We start from the raw sequence: 22,067 nt of genomic DNA, 5'->3' as shown, positions 1-22,067 counted from the left end.
CGTTGGGCGATTCTTGCACGTCAGTAGAGCTGTTTGCTTTTGCACAACTCCCACTGAAACGCAGCCCCTACTTCTTGTTGGTGGAGCGCCAGAACTTAATTAGGTGATTGTGGAAGACTCAGAAGTTGCGCTGAAATGTTTAAACCTGATTTCTTCTGTTAAGCTCTGTGGACCCAGGCCTAAAGCATGAACCGTGCTAATTACTACCTCCTCCTCCTCTGCTGAACACCTCTTGTTTGAGGTGCTGCATTTTTCTCCTCTAAAAAGGTCGATTAATGGGGTTGGTGTAAGGCTCTCATGTCTCACCGTTTAGCTTTAGGATTACAATTTAGAATTTCCACTGCATGTAATTTACCTCAGCCCCCTCTGAATTGCAGCAGGTATCCAGCTACTGTTCATGGTCAGTGAGTGCTCTGGTCATTTGAGTGTTCTGCTGGTGCATCTCATTAGTAGATTCCTGCAATCAGTGAGAAGAGCAGCGTCCCAAGTATTTACCAGCCTTTGAGCTGAAAGGCTGTAGCTTAAGTAACAAAAGTTTGAAAGCCCTTCAGTTTTGTTTTAAGCAGATTTAGAGGTTATTTGAAAACGGGTAACTTTCCAGCTGGTTTGGTGAACTGCAAAGTATTATAGAGCATTTTCACTGTGGAGCAAGTTTTCAAAACAAATATTTCCATTATGCCATTTGGAGAAGGCTCGCCTTTGTCTTTTGGATCACTTAGGAAAAAAAGCTACGTAGAGAAAACAGTTTCTTCTTCTTCTTGTTGAACTCCCTCCTAGAAATAATCGCCAATATTGACAGCTCACAGGTCTTTCAGATTCCTGACACTTTTAGTGAGGGTTTCCCTGCTTCTTCCTTTAAAGGGGACTCTGCATTGCTAACAAGTGCTCTGCAAAAATTTAGATGTTCATTTGCTTAGATGTACATTCTTTTTGGATACGTTGTAACGCTTCTATGTATTTATTATACATGTAATATCTTCTACCTCTTTTAAAGTATTGAAAGAACAATAAAAGTTTAGTGTGGGATTAAAATATATATTTAATTCATGAAAATCATCTTATATGTTTTAAAACTCTATTCAAGCTAATCCTAGAAAGGTGCTTAAGGTAGGTAAATTACACGTTTTACTACTTGAGCATTAGAAATGCCATTAGTACAAATTTAAAGGACTGCAAAAAACAGTAGATAATGCTAATTTCAAATAGAGAAACTAAATATATTTTGTACTTTTTTATTACTCGATTTCTTTTTTATTTTATTGACTACTTTTTATTTTAACTATATGTTCTTACACGCTGCAATCATAATGTAGTGTAATGATATTAATATTTTATAGAATCTGTATTTATAGTTCTTTATTTAGAAACAATGCAGTAGGTCTGCAGATCTTTGAATCCTTCTGGAATGGTGCCCTCCAAATAATGATAAATTACTTGTGCAGTATGCCATTTGCTAATTATATCCATGATTTACTGCAGAGCAAGACTTAAATCATTCATTTCAGTCTTGCGTAACAGTGCCATAAAATTTTTAGGTTTAAAAATGGTTTCCATGTGTATAATTTAAACAAATTTTAGAGCAATTGTATACACAAAATATTGCAACCATCCATTTGTTACATTCTTTGTCTCTCTTTTTTTAAACTTGTACTTTTAATGATTACTGTGGTTGAAATTGTTATGCTTCATTTTCATAATCATAGCTTTTAATTCTACAACAGTTTTCTACATGTTAGATTAAGAAAAAGATGGCTAATTGTGTGTAGATACCATGTCATTCCTGAATAGCCCCACATTCTGGAAACCCATTTTAGAAATATTCGGTTTATGAATTAGTCTTCAATTAAAGGCATTTCTTCTTTAAAAATGAATTATTAGCTCTAAGACCTTCTTGTTTGCAAGCAGCTAATGTCGATTTTTTTTTTTTTTTTCACTCATCCATACACCAAAGTACAGTCAACTCTCTTTCTCTGTATTTGTCTCTTTATCCATACCTATAGGTGAAAAGCCTTACAAGTGTCCTCATTGTGATTATGCTGGTACTCAGTCTGCATCCCTCAAATACCACCTGGAACGGCACCATCGGGAGCGGCAGAATGGAGCAGGACCACTCTCTGGCCAATCTGCAAGCCAAGAACACAAAGATGAGACACCAAGTAAAAATTCTGTGTTTATTAGACCAGATATATTGAGAGGAGCCTTCAAGGGGCTTCCTGGTATCGATTTCCGAAGTGGCATGGTCTCACAGCAGTGGACGTCAGGAATGCTGTCTTCTGGAGATCAGCAAGGACAAGCAGCTGGCATGTCATCTGAAGTATCTTCAGAAAATATGAAGGGTTCAGACATATCTTCCAAAGGAACACACTTCTCTGAACTTGGCCGTGCTTACCAGAACATGGTTGGGAACGGCGTGAACTTTCAAGGGTCTTTGCAAGCTTTCATGGACAGCTTTGTCCTAAGTTCTTTGAAGAAAGAAAAAGAAATGAAGGACAAAGCGCTCTCAGATCCACTTTCAGCAAAAGCTCTAGGCTCAGACGGTGGTGAGGAAAAGATAAATAGCAAGTCCTCACAGCGAAAAACAGAAAAGTCACAATACGAACCTCTCGACTTATCCGTAAGGCCAGATGCAGCCTCCCTCCCAGGTTCATCTGTTACTGTGCAAGACAATATCGCTTGGCACGGCTGCCTATTTTGTTCCTTTACCACTTCATCGATGGAACTAATGGCTCTGCACCTCCAGGCCAATCACTTGGGCAAGGCTAAACGTAAAGACAGCATCATAGGGAACAACAAAGAGCAATCTAGAGAAGCCTCAGCCTCGGTTAATAAAGTGAGCTTGCTCCCCTCTTCTGTGCAGTCCAGCAAGGAGGCGGTAGTTTCAAACATGTTGAGCCAGCTGGACTCAACTTCTGAGAAAATGACCCAAGGACAAAATAAAGAGACCCTGGGAGAGGCAAAGAGCACTGCCTGGCCCAGCCACATGGAATCCACTTTTTGTAATTTTACAACAGACTTCTATAAGCAGTTTGGTGTTTATCCTGGTGTTATTGGCCCGGGGACACAAAATTCTTGCACCAGTAATGAATCCGAAATAAAAACACAATCCGAAGATGACCCAAATATTCTGCTCTCTGACTCTGTAAATAAAAGTGCTACTGATGACCTGTCTGACATAGCTTCATCTGAGGACATGGAATCTTCCAAGGAAGAAAACATTGAAGATGAGGACATTGACACAGAACCAGATATTATGAATAAGCAGTTGTCTGCCCTAAATAAAGAAAGCAGTGAAGGAGGCGACAATATACAAAGTGCAGTCACCTCACAACCAACACAAGGGCTTGTATCACCACTGCCACAAGCATCAGAAAAGCAGTGGCACGGTCAGAATCTTCTATCCTCCCATGAAACTGCACAAGGAGTGATGAAACCCGAACAAGTTCAGGGTCCACAGGTCCTGGAGAAGCAGATGAACATGTTGTCAGTCCTAAGAGCTTACAGCTCTGATGGCTTAGCAGCCTTTAATGGACTTGCAAGTAGCACAGCAACTAGTGGATGTATCAAGAGACCTGACTTGTGTGGTAAGTTTTAGACCTTCTTTTAGACCATTTCAGAAAACACTTGTGCAGAATCATGAAGCTGCTCTTTAAATATACTTAGTCATGTTTGTTAGTAATACATTTTTTTAAATGTTAAACCCTGTGGGCCAAATTCTAGTCGTATATGTGGTCTACTCCATTGAAATCAGCAGTGCTGCATGCATATACTTACACAGGATTTTAGAAAGAACTTGCTTTTTAAACTAGAGTAGCAGCAATATAGACTATCTGTGCTAGTGGCATCTGAAGGGGATACTGCTTTAGCATACTCGAAGGAGGAAAAAGTTTTAAAAAAATTCACATGGTAACTTGCAAACTTTTCAGTATTTTGATATAAGTAAGAACCCAAGAAAAACACTGGATGCTTTGCCAAGCAAACCTTGCTTTCTTTATCTTTTTTTTTTTCCCCTTTCTTTAAATTAGGGTGTATTCAATTACCACAATAATAATGACATCAAAGGCCAAGTGCATGGAATGTGTCTAGCTGTGGTGAAGAGCCTTCTTTTTATTTCTTTTCTTTCCCCTTGCCTTTTTTTTATTATTTTTGTGTTTGTTTCAATGGCACCCATACAGTAGTCACCCTTGACCATTTTCACAATTCTAACTAGCGGTGGTACAAATTGTGATTTGCCTAATTAAGAATATGCCTCCAGGTAATTAAAAAAAACAGCAACAACAACAACACACCAAACAAACAAAACCATCTTTTGCCCTTATTAATCTCTGATTTACAGAACTGCAGTTTTACTTCCTCGTATCACACACATCATATTTGACAAAAATGAAAGTTAAATCTATTTGGAACAAATGAGAATGAGGATTTTTTTCAATTTATCTCCTATTTTGTCAGTATAGTTCTTGTTTGAAAGAGATTTTAGAGCGTCAATCCTTTGAAAAACTGTATCACTTTAAAAAGCAGATACAGCAAAGGGCACAGAAACTTCAGTAATGCTCGTTTCACTTAACCTTCAAACTAATCAGAAAACTCATTGTCAGAGCTGAACATGCTTTATAAAATGTATTCAAGTTAAAAAAAGAAAAGAAAATGTGATGAACAGTTATAAAGCCTGACAATTTAAAATGAAAGCCTAAATCTGCAAACACTTAAGAGTGGTTACCCTGGTTAATTTAAGGTTAGTGGGAGCTTTGTTTGACTTTACTAGGATGTGCGTAAAGCCATAACCCCTTCTTCAGGCCCCTCTCCGCTTTTCCACGTTTATTAGTTGGTCTGATAAAAAAGTCTGATTTCTCCTCACAAAGTTTGTCTCACTTGTATGTATCTTAGAGCATTTTGGCTTCACCATGTTGCAATTACTTAAACTGAATCATGAGCCCAAGTATCTGCATGGCCTTACTTGTAAACTTCTGTGTCTCAATGCACTAAGAACCGATTCAGATAGTTGGAAATATTTCCAGATTCTTCAAAATCAGCAGTTACATTACTGTTATTTTGAAAATAGTTGATAGTTGATTTAATTTGCAACTGATAAAATCCTCCTTGGATTTTTTTTTCTATTTGTGGAGTACAATCAATCAGTTTAAAAAAAAAAGCAGCAGAGAAATGACTCTCTAAACAAACAAGTAAAAAAAATGGAAAAATAAGATTTCTTGGTTTGTGTAAAATGTCTTTATACTTCTTGCCAGACATAAGATTTTTAAAACAACAAAAAAAACCCCTTTAAGATTATTATTGAAATGAGGTCATATTACTTCCATTAGTTTTTTGTTTCATCTTCCAATCAATTCAAGAGACATTTTATAATGGCTTGAGTTTATATGATTTTAAAGACCATATCCCTTTCACAAGCTCTGCCCAGTGATAATGGATTTGAGTTGAAGTATGAAGGAAAAAAAAATACAACAGAAGCTTGTCTGTTCTACTTTTTAAGCCATTTTTTAATGGAAAATGCAGTGCGAGTCCTCCTTTCTCCCCCCTCCAAAAATAGCTTTTAAAAATTCTTTACCGACATTCTGTTGAGTGTTTGCAGTATATAAGTATTAAGGTTGACTATTTAAATATATTCTTTCATTTTTCTCAATATCTCACAGCAAAAGTATGATGAGTATGAACAAGCCCCATGTCAGGAGTTCTTTTTTTATTTGGTTGGCTTGGACACCGCCCACTTGAAAGTAGCGTTTTTGGGGAGTTTTCATTTTCTCAGTGACATTTTTTACTGTGAAATCACACTCCATCTGGGCATGCCAGTGTGGGGAATCTCACCTGATGTTTCTGTGCTTGCAGATTAGCCTTCAGGAGCACCCTGTTCATGTATTAGCCTTCCTTCCTTAGTCATGGTTCCCTTTGTTTCTCCTACTGTCTGAGAGATCAGAAAACATGAGACCCATCTCCAGCACCCGATTCCAGGGCGTGATTCTTGTGTTCTGTTGTATTTTGGGAGACTCTGTGCATTTGCCTATCTTTTTACAGCCAGCGGTATGTGGGTTGTTGACATCTCAAGAGAGAACACTGATACACTCGATACAGTCCTTGCACAATCAAGACAGCAAGGCGCGGTGCTCTTTCCGCAGTCAGAATACAGGGGAAATGAAATAAAATATCTCAGCCTCAGTCAGCTGAGATTGCATCTTTGATTGGCCACACTAATTGAGTTAAATTTCTGGCTGCATAAAAACAAGCTGGGATTTTCAGTGATCCATGTGGATCATTTTTAGTTGGCAGATTTTACCTTAAGATAATGGGTCAGTCTTTAAGCACAAATCTTGGCACGAAAATGGTTTAATTTCTAGAGGAGAATGCCACCAACTCACATTATTGTTCTGGAAAGTCACCACAGATGGGAGAGCAGTCCTCAGTTTCCCTGTATGTAGAATGAGAGAGATCGATGATGTACACATAATTCATTTATGCTCCTGTCATGCTTCAGGCTGTAAGGATGAAAGACACAATTAGGAAAGAACCATAATTACTGCATAATACAGAAATTTCCATGTCAAAATGCTGCTGAGAAAAATCACAATTTTTTGTAATATTTCTCCTTTACATATATAGCAGAACAGGAAAGAACAGAAAGAAAGAAAAAAAATACCATTGAGGAATTCAGAGTCACTCCTGACCTGTACTTGGTTTTGGAGGCTCAAGTGACTATACCTTGGAGCCGATCTGGTTAATCTTTTCTAGCACGCAGTTTCTGAGAAGAAGACATGCCTTTCCTTGCTGCTTGGCAGCCAGTAGCCCAGCGTGGAGGGGAAGCCCAGGGCAATGGCTCCATGGTTTGGTAGCTGTCCTGAGCTTCCATGTCCTCTGCTTTCACAGCCCTTGCTTGTTTGAGAAGTTACGCTTGAAAGTTCTAGACCTACTTTGTATTTCAGCTTTGCAAGATCTGGTTTCCTTTCCATTTATGCTCTTCTCTTTCTCTGCTTATCTTCCCATATACAAGTAGTTGTATCGCAATAATGTTCTACCTTCTGTACCAAGTCAATAATTTACACGTGATTTACACAGCATCTGTTTATTGCAAGACCCTTTCCTTTCTCTCTCTCCTCCCCTTTAAATTTTTCTGCTTTGTGTCTAAGACAGTAAAATTTCCCTGCTTGCATTTTCTGCTTGGGAAGTCCTTAGGCTTTCAAGGAAGAGCTGCTGGGCTGCAGAAGTGTTGGCCAGAGATAGTCCTGGGCGTTAGCTGGTTGCTTAATGGGTTAGTACTATTGAACCCACACTTAATGATGTCCGAAAGTGTTAGTTCCATGTTGGCTCTATAAATCTAATTTGCTTCCATTCATGCTTGCTTTCCTCTGCAATTAGTGCTGTTTTTCTCCTGCGTAGGCTCCACCCCATTATCACTTCTTCCTCTGTGTGCAGACAGGGCAGGGCTCTTCTGAGGTTGGGTAGCAGCGTTGGAGTTCTCATCCTGCAAAGGGCTGAGCACTTCCAGTTTCCTTTGGAGCAGAAAGCGCTCAGCGTTGCACAGAATTATTAAAATGTTCAGCATTGTAACTTTCTGAAATACCTTCCAAATGTGGAACTGCAGCACAGACAAGAGGGCTGGGCAAGGGGAAGATCGATTGTGGCAGATTATTACAGCTTTATTGTCACATAATTATAGTGCTCTACCCCAATGTTTAAATAGTGAATTTAGTTGTTGTAAATTGCTTATTGCCACAGGTGTCAAAACCAAAAAGATTATAATACTAACCCCTTCAGAACTACCACCAACATAGAAAATACAGAAAAAGATTTTTAATTGTTTGTGGTGGCTTCACTTGAATCCTTATTGCAGCTCTTTTAAATCAGAAAATCCCTATTAAACAGAAGCAAAAGGCCTGGTCTATAAGCAAGCTCTAGGGCAGCTGCGAGGCAATGGAAGGTCATCCTATTGCAGCAAACCGTAGTACTCCTGCCCATTTAAAGGATCTTGTCATGCCCTTAACTAACTCAACTCTTGGTCCTGGTCTGCAGTTGAAAAGATAACCAGAATATTCTTTTCCTTCAAGGAGGAATGAAATGATACGGAAGTTTTACTGCAGACTTTTCTTTACCCCGTTACGGTGCTTTTGAAGAGGTTTCTCTAGTTTGAGTTAAGAGGTCCAGAGCCTGCCTTTAGCGTGTGAGCTGTGCTGCGGACGGGGAGATCAGCACCTCGGCCCCACGCTGGGGTTTCAGCCCCACTTTGGGATGCTGCAGTGCCATTTGCATGGCAGCATCAAACCCAACTCATATGGCTTGCTTCCTTTGTCTAATTAACTGGGAATGCCAGTGATCCAGAGAAGTTTGTGTTGCTGGATAAAAGGGCCGGTCTGTGAATAGCATTGTATTTGCCAAATGGTTCGCTAGTCATTTCAGTACAAACAAATGGATGGTGTCTGTAAGTCTGCAAACACTGTTGACATTTAGCCTTGTTTATGTTACTTTCCTTTTGCTGCATATTTTTGGCTAGAAAAGATACTGTCTGAATCAACATTGACTTCCTAAGCAGAAGCTAAGGACCCAGTCTTGCATCCCTCGTTCTCGATGAGTGGGACTGCTTACATGACTAAGGATTGCAGAATCAGGTCCTGTGTTTAGTTGATTTTAAATTTCATTGCTATATTCATGTGATTTAATTTGACTGTATTTTGTTGTATCATACATCGGTCAGGTGATAGGTCCGGTATCACCATTTTGTTTACTATTGAAAATTTTTATTTCTTACCATTTTTCACGTGGCAGCGTAACATTCCCATTCCATTTCTGTTTCTGGAAATTAACCCCTAAAACATCCAATAGAGCGAAGTGCTGAGTACCTCCTATTCCCAGTGAAACTGGAGGCGTTCAGTCCCTCCTAGCACCAGATCTGAAAGGGGGATTGTGTTTGCAAAAGGAGGCCTTGGTATGTGCCTTGATTTCAGACATCAGTGGCCAGCCGCACCAAGGCAAATCCCTAGCACAGAAAGGCTTTTCTTTTCTTTGCGGAGACAAAATAATGATGTAAGCTTAGAGCCGTATGATTTTACTCTAAGTTTCATCTCCCAAACAATATATTCTTATTGTTTTTCTCATATCCAGGTCAAATTTAAATTGTAATTTAGGATTAGGCAGAGGCACAGGGATGTTTCCAGGTCTTTCCAAAGTGAGACAATGCTCTGGTTTGTGTTTTGGTTGAGGAATATATATTCTTGTGTCTGAAGTATAGTATTTCCTACAACTACTCATGAACACGAACAATTTAGACATCCTTGTAAGACAAAACTAAGTGTACGATTAATACCTATTATGCGGCCAATTTTAAACAATTAATTTGACAGCAATTATAATTTTATGTTACAGGCTTTCAGAAATAAATAACCAAATTCATCTTTGTAATCTAAGGAACTTGGATATCTTTATGCGAAGATGATCTTGTTATGCAGAGTATTGCATATCTGGAATTTCTGAGGTTTGCTCCCACCTCTCTAGATGCCTGTAGTACCAGGGGTAAATAATTACCTGAGGCTTATTAATTGTTTCAGCAAAGAAAAAAAAATATATAACTTAAGTGTAAGCATTAATATATGTATACACAATACATCCACAGTATATAACAAACCATCATAATAGTACAAAAATAGAGGTCCTGAATATGTTCTGTTATTTATGTGTTTGGCAAGCTTAGGGAATGGACTTTAGTATGAGTGAAAATTCTCTTAACATTTTTAAGGTTATTTATTGTCATTTCTATTTGAGTTTTTAATGGTCCTGTATTTTGTAATGCTTTAGCAGGAAAAAATACTGTAGTTATCTTTTTTCATATTCTTTAAGCAATATTTCTAGCTTAATATATTGTGCCAGGTTTTCCAATATTAACCAAGAAAGACAGTAAAATTCAATGAACAGCACTCTGACAACCACAATTTAAAACCTGTGATTGAAGTGAAATGTGTAAACTTCTAGTGGGTTATCATGTGCTTTGGAATAGAGTATTGTTGGAAGTAATTAGAAAATATATTAAGGTTTCCTGGTAATGAAGGTATGTAAGTTTTAATAATTGTTGCTTTCTGAATAAGTGTCAAACTATATCTTTAAATGTATATGGAGTTACAAGTTAGGTCACTTCTGAATGGAATGTAAAACAATACTAAAATGCTTCAATAACTTATCTCAGTGTTGCTAATAAAAAAAAAGCTGTTAACCATTAGTGCAGTTTTGAGTCATTTTGTTAATTCATTCAAGAAAACTCTCTGAGAAACGGTTGTACCTTTTGGTAGACCGAAGACCACTCATGCAATCCACAGTTGTTTGATGCTTTGAGAGGCAAACTCTGCAAAGCTGCTTGTTGGCCTTGTAAAGGATATTTATTAAAAATGCAGTCTTCTCAGGAAGGAGTGGTTGTTAGAACGATGCCACGTGTGCTTAGGCAGGTATATAATGGGGGGCATTAGACTTCTTTCCTGTGTCACAGAAAATATCTTGGGAATGGGGGACTTCTCTGTCACTATTAAAATCCTGCAGAATTTTTTTTTTTGGGGGAGGGGGCACCGGGTTCCAAACGAGTAATGTGGGATGGATTCAGTGTGTAAGTATTAGTGCTGGGTGCTTGGCCAGGGTGAGGTACATGTTTAGGTCCAGTCCTGCAACCAGTTCCATCAGTGCCAGTAGAATCAATCGCTCAGGTCTGCGGTAAGTATTTCCAGGATGGGACCCATAGGAGGTGGCCAGTGCACCCCTGAGTATGGGAGCTAAAGGAAAACATGACTAGGGCTCACAATGTCACATCTTCGTTAATGCTGCCAGTTTTGAATAGCATATTGGTACTTTTTATTTATTCCACCAAAACACCATGAGTCAGGACCTGACATTTTAGCGTTCTGTGTCATACTGAGAAAAATCTGTAGTTCAGCAGTAGGACAATTATATTATTTTGGAAGGGCTAGAAATAATACAGCATTTGTGAGACAACTGTAACATTTATCCAGACTCAGTGTGAGATTGTTCTTCCTTTTATTTGGAGAGCACTTCCAAAAAAGTATCAACTAGGAGCAAAGGAAAAAAAAAAAGACAAGAAAAAGTGGCAATTATGAATCCACTTAACCCCCATAGGGTATAATCTCATCTTGTGTAATACCGCTGGCTGATACATGCCTAAACTTCTATGCAGTGAGCTGTGAATATAGTCCTTATTGTCCTGTGGGCAATATGACTAAGGAAAAAATATCTCTGTAATACAATGGAGCATTTGTCTGAATGGCGTAACCTAAGGTCCATAACATCAAATCTAAAGTTGTAATTATACAGCTGCAGTCACACCACTCAAGTGAAGGCTGTGTCAGCACTTGTATTATATAAGAAATCCTGTTTTCAAGGGTTGATGAGTCATAGACAAAAAACATTCCTCACTAAACAATTGTTCTGGTTGTTCCGAAGCAACATCTAGGTACGGGCCTTTCCCCAGTAGGACGCAGTCGTGTCTCCTGCAATGTGCCATGACGTAACTTGGCAGTTTATTTTGCTAATGGAAGTATCTTTTCCAAGCTAGAAAATTACCTAGAAGGTCGGGGGGGGGGGGTGTGCATTTTTATTATTGTCAAAACATGAACTAGTGGGGAAAAAAAACCAACAGGGTGGGTAAGGTCTTCACTAACCAGGATTATAACAGGTGCAATGTGTCTTTCTCAGAAATTATCAAATTAGGATTTTATTCTCCCAGGTTTTCACACCCAATATTGATTTGAACGCTTCCTTAGAAGAGCTGGTCCCAATTTTATTTTTTTTTTGCAATGCCTTGTGTCTCGAGCACAAAAAAGAAAGGTAGTGAGGGGGGTGGGGGGGGGGGGTTGTGCATTTTTATTATTGTCAAAACATGAACTAGTGGGGAAAAAAAACCAACAGGGTGGGTAAGGTCTTCACTAACCAGGATTATAACAGGTGCAATGTGTCTTTCTCAGAAATTATCAAATTAGGATTTTATTCTCCCAGGTTTTCACACCCAATATTGATTTGAACGCTTCCTTAGAAGAGCTGGTCCCAATTTTATTTTTTTTTTGCAATGCCTTGAAAGCGAGCCCGCCAAGCTCCCGGTCACTGTGACTGCCACTTGAAGTGGCCACACGCTTGCTGGCAGGGAGCAGGCAGGAAGGAGCTCTATCCCCAGCGGCACCGCAGAGGTGAACCAGGAGCATCCCTCCCGCTCGAGTGGAGAAGGAGCACGCTTAGGATTGAGGCCAAATACCAGAGACCACAGCCCTTTTCCAACGGCGTGGAGTGTCTAGGTAGGTGTGCTGGGTGCCAGTGGCTCCAGCTCTCAGGCATTGCCATTTATAAGCAGGTGTCCCCAGGGCTGTCCCCATGCCAGGCGTTTGGTGCCCAGCCCTCCCTGTTGTGTGGGGAGCGAGGCGCCGGCCGGCAAGTTTCTTTAAGCCGATCTCCTCTGATCCCGGGCGTCTGTAGAGCCCTTCCCTGCATAGAACAGCCATTGTTCGGCTCGCAGAGCAACAGTGGGGTAGAAAATAGCATGCCATGCTGGGCATCAGAGAGGGAATTGTTCCTTAATTATCTCTTACTGAAGGAAAAACCCAAGGCATATCCCAATATATGCCATGACTCTGGCAGAACACAAGGCTTTTAAAGAAGATTGGGGAGGGGGGCTCACGTTCGGAAGCTGGTGGCCCCTGCTCCTCCTGCAGGTCTACCTGTGATTCACTTGCTGGCCATGGGGAAAAATAAGTTTTCCGCTTTGGAAATGGAAAATAATAGCACTTATCTCCCTGGTAGGAGTGCTGTGAGGATAAATGAATTAATTAATGTTTGTAAAGCACTTTGAAGATGGAGAACGTTATATAAGTCCAGTCTATAAATGCTTCCTTCTCCGATACAACTACAGTAAGCTGTACAAATTTATTGATGGAGATAAACACACATGGAGAATACATGTTGGGTGTGTGCATCCCGTCAGTGCCCAGGCAAGGTCGGTGAGCAGCCCCTCAGGAGCTCTTTGCACCTGCACTGGCTTTGCCATAGTTTGGCCATAATGTTGTTCCACCAAACCCATGGATTTTGGCCTCAGTGCTCTTTGGAGTTCCAGCTGGGTTGAGCTGCTGGTTTTTGACTGTCGCCGCAGGACGCCAGCCCCAGCCGAGTTGCAGCACCAGGGCACGAGGCAGGTGATGGTCAGCAAGGTGTCTGGTGGGTTGCTTGGTCCCTAGCCCTCCTGCACCTTGCAGGTCCTCCTGTCCTGTGTCTGCATGAGCAGGACCTTGTTAGGACTGAGAACCCACCACACTGTCTGCCACCGTTTGTCCCCTCCTTTTCAGTGTTGGTGTGATGCCCAGTGTTGGCAGGTCCTGGTGTTCCTGCTCACGCTTGCTGGTCCGGTGGCTGAACTGGCTGTTGTGTGGTTTTTTAATTGAAAAGCAGTGACTTCCATTCACTACTTGTAAGTTAAAATTTTTATTGCCTGCTTTTCAGCATTACCACCCTAGATTAGTCCTTGTTGCTTTACTTATTTATTTTTTATTCAAGCCAGGAAGTGTGCTTGATCTTGAACAACTTGCATGTGTAACAAGGCAAGTTAATAGGACACAGGGAAGGAAAACCAACACTTCAGCCATGTAGAGATGTGACATTTATCAAGAGAGACATGTAAGAAAAGGTTTGTGCACCAAAATGAACAGGTTAAAGACAAAATTTAGGATTACTCAGGGGCTCCCCTCAGTTCACAGCTGCCACATGGATCAGTTTGTGGACCTTGGGAGAAAGGACCACATTAGCCCTCATTGTGTCTGGTTTCACTTGTCCCTTTGGCATCTCCATCCCGATCTGTGCACTTGGTTTTCTTTTAAATCCTTTCAAATCTTCCTGGCAAGCCTGTTGCTGGTTTAGCCTGTCCTTGGGAGTGTGAGGAGCCCAGCCTGCTGCTCCTGCGGGTGCAGGTACCCCCCTGGTGAGACCCCAGCCCCACTCCCCACCTTGGGCAGCTCCCCCTGCTCAGGGTTGGAAGAGGGTAGAGGGTGACAGTTTTTGCCCCACAAAATCTACTCCTGTGGTATATTCACCCCGATGCCAAGTGCCCCAAAATGCATCACCGGCACAACCGGACACCCCCAAACTCTGACCGGCACCAACACGCACCCAGCGGTGCGGCTGATTTCTCCCTCCCCGAACACAAGAGCTGTTTAATAATGGGAGGGTTTATGGGTGTATTGACTGTACATTATGGGAGGGTTTATGGGTGTATTGACTGTACGTTGGGGTGAAAAAGGAAAAAAAAAAAAACACAAAACACCAAGCCAGAAAAGCTTTCCCAAAGGATAGAGGTGGGAATCCCATTAACATGACGGCTCCCTCTTTAGTTGCCAAAATGATTGACAGCTGGATAAGGTCAGAAGATGAAAACCAAGCCATGGGGGACAGAGCCAGGAGGGGAGGGGGCCAATCAGTTGAATAAAAAACTGAGTGTCAGTGCTGGGGAAGGGGAAAACCAGCACTCCCACTAGAAAAATCCTCACCCTCTGCTCCCCTACTGTTTGTTTGGGGAAAATGCTGCAGCTTAATCAGAATTATTTACAAGATAATGGTCCATTGTTTGTAGTAAGACAGATGCTGTCTGTGGGAATTTGGTGTTTTATGCTCTATGCATTACAGTGCCATTGCTGTGTACAGATGGGATCACAGTGGTATTGTTGTTATCCACTTTTTGGAAATTTGGAGGATCCTTACCGTGAAAGGAGGATCCTTAAATAGAAAAAGAAAGAGATTTCTCGGACCCAGAACTGGGATTTTCTCTTAAGGTAGAATTGTTGTTCGTACATGTCTGGGAGAAGAAGAGGACAAGGTGGAAGCACTTTTGCTTGAGACCTATAGCATGAAGGGCCCCCTGGGCTGACTTGACGTGGTGGTGGTGGACATGAATTCAACAGATGGATGGAGCCATCTGTCTTGTTCTGAAGGCGAGGAGATAGATATGTTCTGGTGGGGTGTGTTGGTGCTCCCTCCTTTGCTGGTGGCTGGCAGAGTCAGTTGCTCAGAGGGTGGTGTGAGAGGTACACACACACATCCCTGCAGAGCAGGGCTTTCCTGCTGAGGGATCAGGGAATCACGGATTGTCCTCTGGCTGTGCGACTGCAACGCGTGGTGTTCCCCACCACCCTCCCCATGCGGCAGGTTAAACACTGCGCGCTTCTGCTTCATCAGAAAACCTCATCCTGATGATTTTGTGGGTGAAGCTGTGGGAAAGGAAGGCTAGATTTTCACTGGATGCATACTGGGGAAAAAAAAAATACCACCGACACAACAAAAACCCACCCAAAACCCAAAGATAAAAAACTTTATTTATTTAGATCAAATGCAAGATTTTTAAAAAAATTGTTAAATCCCAGCAGAAACTCTGTTTCCATAAGCATCCCCTTCTGGCCCAGGTATAAAGTTCAGTGTGAAGGGCTAGACCCTGGCAGAGGGGACATGCAGGGGGGTGACCTGAAAATTGCTGCATCCAGGAAGAACAGGGAGCTCTGGTGAGGCCAGTGGAGATGTCAGCATGTCGGTCCCACCGGCTGCCTGGGTCTGTCTCAGCAAAGCATGGGGGACAGCACCACCCATGGGTCTTTCCCATGGGCCTGGAGTGAGAGGACAAGGACCGTGCTATGCAGAGCTCTGCAGTGCTGTGGCTCGCTCAGGAGCAAAACCTGCCTGGCCTTTTCCACCCCAACCACCGAAGCCCGGGAGATGAGAAGTTCCTCCTCAGGTCGCTGTGCTTTGGAGCAGGACCTGCAAGCAAGGTGCAGGACAGGGGGGTGGAGGGTGTCTGGGTGGGTGTGGGTGTACGTGTGTGTGCACGCACTTCCTCTCTCAAAAATCTGCTTTTAGTGTGCAATAGCTCACGTATTGCCTCGGCAGAGACCGGTGCTCACCAAAGGCAACCGAGAGACGACAAATCACCAGAAAGGCTCCAGAGGGGATTTTGAGCATCCACGTCTGGTATCCCAAGATCCATTAGCTTTCAGGTAAAATGGAAAACAATGACCGTCTTTTTTTGTATGCAAGATAATTAAGCTGTCTTTCCATCACTGCAAAATACCTGAGTTTCCCTGGAGAAAGCAGAGGGCCTGGGGAGGGGGAGAGAGGCAGGGAAGGGCAGGGAATGGCTCATTCATGGTCTTCGGGGCACCACATCCCTCTCCCTGTTGAGGGTCCCTGCGTGAGACACTGCTCACACACTCATTCCAGGAGTGGGATCCGTGCAGCTGGAAATGGGTTTCCAACATCAGCATGTCCTCCTCTGGGGGGGCTCCCCCCAGAAATGGGTGACTCCTGAGTTATCCCTTCCCTCTGGGCTCAGTGCGCTGCCAGGGATGGAGCTGAAAGCATCCGATCACGAGTGGAAACCACTTTGCCCAAGAAAAGGGATCTCCTCTGGTTTTTTGTGAAATGGAGTTTTCCAAGAATCCCCTTGAAAGGTTAGACTGGCATGGGAGATTGCAATTCCTGAGTGATTTCATTTTTTCTTTAGTGTCTCCAGTGGGATCTGTACAGGGAGCTCTAAGTTTTTTCCTCCAAGTCAGCATTTATTTGCAAAATCTTAATTTTGTATTTCCTGACATTTAAACTTTTCAGCCTAATGTTCTAATAAGGATTCTGTCCGTCTGTCTAAATAAAGCTTCGTTCTAATGAGGACACCATCCATCTCCCGAGATGGAGCCGTAACGACTTCCAGCCTTAGTGTAATTTTAGCTGGGCTCCCTTCCCCACCCTCTTCTCCCCACAGCTCTTTGTTTGGGGTGTAAATTATCTGTTTTGGGACGAAGTTGCGCAGAATTTCATTTTGGGTCAAGTGACTGAGCTATTGTGTGAGCCTCTGCTTTCTCTCTGAAAAGGGGGATTTTGCTCACTCCCAGTTGTATGTTCAGTGCCTGCTTATTTGCAATTTCTGTTCATAAGACTGTGGGTTTTCATGCCAACGATTTTCTGTTTGAGTTATTGGAGTAGGGAGGTTGTGGGAGCATGCCAGTGTCAAAGGTTGTCGCTTGAATGATAATTAATAACATTATCAGACTGATTATGTGTTTAGATGTCCAGAATCAGGAGTGAATTGAACTTGTTAAATTTAATTCCTACCTCCGAATATCTGACTGTTTCCCGTGGCTGGGAGACTGGCGTGCTCACCAGTCTCACATTTGCATAAAGGACAAAACCAGGAATTTGAAAGGGCAACAACTAATGAGAATTGCTGAAATTCTGAGCTTCTGGCGTTCACAGGGCTTCTCCTACAGCATCATCCCTCCCCAGGCTTTTGCCAGGGAGAAGAAAGTGCAGATCGGGTGCGCGATAATGTTTATAGACCCCAGTTTCATTGTGTCAGCCGCTGACTGAAACGTCGAGTCATTTGAGATTGGAGATTATGTCTTTTAAGGTCCCGAAGAGCCGTTTCACATGCGACCGATTACCTCTGTCAGAGGCGGGAGAGCCGGGTCCCACCTCGGTGGGTGGGATCTGAACTCCTGCTTTCAGAGGTCAATAACAGGGTTTTTAGACCTTTGTGCCTCTCGGTCCCTTATAGCCAGACCTTTTCTGTTAAAACTCTTTAAATTACAAACCAGTAATAAAAGGATCATATGTGTTTCCCACTGAACAGGTTCTTTAAGGCTATTATGATAATTAAAAACATATGGTGCCTACACAAGTCAGAGGGAAACCACAGATGTACAAATTAGGTATTATATAAGGTTTTTCTTTTTTTGCCCTTTCAAAAACAACAAGCCAAAGAAGCACAAAGAGACAAAGATGGCAAATTTTTTGGAGATGGTAGGTAGCATTTTGGATTTATAATCATGAAATATGTAAACCTCCTTTCTTATACATAATCAGAGCAAACTCCTTCTAATACGCAGGAAGAAAAAAACAGTAGCGTAAGAATGCAGTATTTATGGAAGGAATAAGGAAACACTTTGTTTCATGCAAGTTATTGGAGACCAGGAAACCTTTTGCATTTTTTATGATGTTTCCCTGCACAGACACAGAGGATTATATTTATTAAATATTGAATTATATTGAAATTGGATTGATGCAGCCAAAGAAGGACATTTCTTTGTATTCCATTTTTTCTCCTTTTAAAAAAGGGAAATGTACGAATATTGATTGCAGTACAAGTAGTCATTTGTTTTAATTTAAAAATATAGGATTGATTTTGAGAAGGTGATAAATACTGCTAATAAAAAAATTCAAAATGGGGATTTATAATGATTCTCTGTTAAGTCAATGGTTTAGCGAGTCTAACTTAAAAGTAGGGACGTGCTGAACTATCCATAGCTAATGGGTTATTTGCCATTTGCTTGCGCTGCAAACTTCCCCTGGTTTGCCGGGTCCTGCTGCAAAAGGTAAAATTTATATCATCTGATGCTCCTGGCTCCTTGTTCTGTCTTTCTTGTGCTAAAAATGGGCAGCTGAGGGTCCACCGGCCAGCTGAGGGTCCCCCTCCATCCCAGGTGTGTACAGATGTTTTGTAGAGAAGGGCCAGATCCAGCTGTGGCTACGCTGGGTCTGAAGTGAGTAGTTGTGGTGGGTCCCATCTTCTCTGCTGCAGCTCCACAGCTTTGAGGGTGTCTCAGCCCCTGCACGGGTCTGTCCCTGAGGAGTGCGAGGTCTCAGCAGCACCTGAAGTTGCCCTGGAGATGGTAGCTGTTGTTTTGAGCTCCATGGCTCATGCAGCACCAGCATCATCCTGCCTTGGGTGGCAGGAGACCCTCCTCTCCCCTCCCGGGACTGCTCAGGGCTTGGTGCCTCCTGTGTCCCTGCTGGGGCTGGGCAGAGCATCCCTCAGGGCTGAAGGATGCTCTGTATCGCTCCTGTGGCACGGAGAGCATCCCAGCACTGTGCTCATGGCAGGGCTTCCCTCTCTCCTACCCCGAGAAAGGGGATGCTGTCCCCTGCTGTGGTCCAGCTGGTGGGACTCAGCCCAGAGGACACTGTGTCCTGCCCTCAGCAATGCCACCCCTGGGCAGGGAGCCTCTATCTACCACAGGGATCTCCACCCACGTTGCAGCTGAGCGCTAGGAAGCTTTTTGCTGTGTTCACTTATGTTTTGTTCTGTCTTTTTAGCAGAAAGTAGACAACTCTTTTTTCTTTTTTTTTTTTTTTTTACCTTTTTTTCCCCCCAAAGAAACTTTTAGAAGTGGGAAAAAAAAAAAAAAATTCTGGGGAAAGAGGAGGGGGAGAAAGCTGATGCTAATAGTTCAGGTTTGCAGGAGTGGTGGCTGAGCAGGCATTTCTGAAGAAAGGCTTTTCTTTTATTGAGTGAGTGATAGCAAACTCAGTGTTATTTCGCATGTAGGTATTACCATTTTAACTTTTACTGAGGTAAAATAACACCTTGTCACTCAGTGCAAATACCAATCACAAAATGAATTAATTGTAATAACTGTTGTCAACAGAACAAAAGACTTGTTGCTTTCCTAAGCAGATTTCAGTGCCACTGATAACTATATACAGAGGTTCCCATTGGGCTTATTCAGTGTATGTAGTCAGAACATAATTTCATCTGTCTTTCTCTGCACTTTGTTGTAAAAGTCTCAGAAATTGAGTTAAAAACCTGTATTTTTTACATATCGCTAAGTATACACTTTTCTAGCACTTATGATTTTTTTCTCAAAGAGCCCCCTAAACACTTTTACTAGTTAATTAACACTTTTTTTGTGGCTAACTTGTTAAAGAATTAACGAGCTTATAACAGTCTGCAGAATCTGTTTATTCACCTTATGCCATCATGGACAGTTACTTTCAGAGAAAGTATGGGCAGCTTTTTTGCTACACAGAATGTATTTTTGCTAATGTTACTTCTTTAGCCAGTCATCTTTATCCAAAGTGAACGGTGCTATCCCGATAGATGGGTGAAGTTTGCTTTGAAAAGGGGGGGAAGAGGGAAAAAATTAGCCAAGGAAAGCAAAATTCTTCATACTTGTGCTAACCACAAATTTATTCAAGAGAAGTTTGGGGTGTGGGGGGGGAGAACTAATTAACTAATTTCACAAAGGAGCCTCAGTACGGCAGGAATGAGTGCCAATATGCTATATTCATTTTACATGGCTATTTAGCTTAATAATCAAAAGTACTATGGCATATCCTCTATATTTTACTGCAAATTCTATGTTTTTTCTTAAAGAAACAGACATTAATATTGCAGCTGGGATAGTCATAGAGACCACTGCCAATGGAATAAACACCATCAGGAACTGACCCATAGAGCCATCAAAGGTCTATTTTACATCCTTATATGAGGGAATATGTATTTTAGATTGCTTCCCTCCTCTTCCCTTTCAGAGCATCCCACCAGGCTTCAGTACCCCCTGCCCTCCTTGGGCGCAGAATCCCAGCTCAGATGAAATACATGGAAAATTAAATATCTGTGTATCTTCCCCTAGGAATAAGCCAGAAAGCAGGAAAATATCCCCTGTGAAAGTGTGTTAGGGCCAGGCTGCCCGCCCCGTTGCCGGAGCGAGGGGTGAGGGGCTAACGAAGCACCAGCAGAGCAGCCGTGCATCGTTAACCCAGCACGGGGAACTGCTGCTCTCATCTCTCACTTCATTCCACCTGCCCCAGCACCCTCTTTGCAGGAGAGCAAGAAGCACCGTGGAGCCACAGTAAGACCTTGCTGAAACCTTCTCCTTTCTGAAGCTGGGGGTGGCTGGAGGGACAGGAGCATCGTGCAGCCCTTTTTTGAGCTTGGTAGTGGGTAGTGATCTTGCCACACAGCCCTGAATCTCTGTGGTTTCCTCTCAAACCCTCTGCTGTCAGAAACATTTGGTCTGTCTTTCTTGTTGGCAACTGCTGTGTCTTCAGCCACCGCTCTGTCAAATGTTCCTGCTTCTACCAGGAACTTGCTTTTTTAGGTGGGCAGCGTCGTTCTGCAGCTGCAACAGAGCATCCCTCTGTCATAGCATGGGCTCGTGGGGCTGGGGGAAGGACCTACTCGCTCATGGCTTTGGAGGGGTGATGTATGACTCAGTGTAAGCTACAGCACCTTTGTTCTCTCAGTCTTCTTTTTATTGTTTAAAGTGAACGGTCCTGAACGTGCCTGAGTGGTGTTTCTCTCATGTGCTTCCCGTGGCAGAGGGCACTGGAATATCCAGGAGAAGGCAATTGTGCTGGAGCTGGAGTGGTTTCATTTCAGCAGCCTGAGGCCAAGGCTGTGGTTGCTCTTGTGGGAGGTGGAAGGCTGGTGCAGGAAACCCTCCCTGCAGGCTCAGGTGCTGATCAGAAGTAGGTGGCCTTGGGAAGGCTGACACGGCTGGAGGCACTGATGCCTGGAGCTGCCATGGTGGTGGTCCTCAGGGTGGGGTGGTGGCTGGTGCTTCTTGGGGTGCCGTGGCTTTGGGCTCGGAGCAGCCTGCAGCCAGCATTGCTTGGGCTCTCCCACACCTCTGCCACCACTTCTCCTCTCTGGTTCACAGTTTAGCCACAGAAGTAAAGCTTTAGATGCAGGGAATGACATGAAGACGGTTGACTAGCATCTTCTCCATGCTCTATGGGTGGGGATAGCAGCCTTGTTTGGGATGCAGCGGCCATTCCTGTATGGTCCTTCCAGGAAAGCCCAGTTGACTAGCATCTTCTCCATGCTCTATGGGCGGGGATAGCAGCCTTGTTTGGGATGCAGCAGCCATTCCAGTATGATCCCGTGGGGTCCTTCCAGGAAAGCCCGGTGCTGGAAACCTCAGGTCAGGCTGGGCACGGGCAGCCCCAGCAGGACAGGAGGACGTGTCCGTTCCTCCAAGCCAAGCCTGGGAGGGTGTGCTGTGTAAGGGGGGAGGGAGAGCACGGTGCTCTTTACCCCGCCGTCTGCTGCCCCCCCCCCTCCACTCACCCGTTTATATCCCAGTAAATCTGTTTGAAAGATAGAAAATACTCCCAGCCTCTCATATAACACCATCACTTCTGCTGACCCATGCTTTTGGCTGTTGCAACTTGGCCGTCCTGTTCTTTCTCCACCGTTCCTTGGAGGCACGTTGACGACGGCGTTCCTTCAAAGCTGAGAATGAGGGTCCTTCAGAGCAGGTAGCCCCAGCCCTGGC

The 22,067-nt window shown here is 42.9% G+C and overlaps 1 protein-coding gene across 5 annotated transcripts in view; it reads left to right on the top strand.

Annotated features, from left to right (window-relative positions):
* Positions 1-22,067, top strand: part of ZNF536 (zinc finger protein 536) — a 366,566-nt gene that overhangs the window by 240,298 nt on the left and 104,201 nt on the right. For 4 of the 5 annotated variants that reach the window (XM_014942470.1, XM_014942472.1, XM_014942471.1 and 1 more), the window contains exon 8: positions 2,001-3,581. In XM_014942470.1, the coding sequence (XP_014797956.1) occupies positions 2,001-3,581 (1,581 nt within the window). Of the gene's footprint in view, positions 1-2,000; positions 3,582-5,841; positions 10,211-22,067 lie in introns of those variants that run through there. The other variant, XM_014942474.1, reaches the window with a different exon arrangement.

This window comes from Calidris pugnax, unplaced genomic scaffold, assembly GCF_001431845.1.
Source record: "Calidris pugnax isolate Ruff unplaced genomic scaffold, ASM143184v1 scaffold28, whole genome shotgun sequence".
Lineage (NCBI taxonomy): Eukaryota > Metazoa > Chordata > Aves > Charadriiformes > Scolopacidae > Calidris > Calidris pugnax.
The sequence above is the reverse complement of the archived record's forward strand: the minus strand, read 5'-3'. Positions and strand labels throughout refer to the sequence as shown.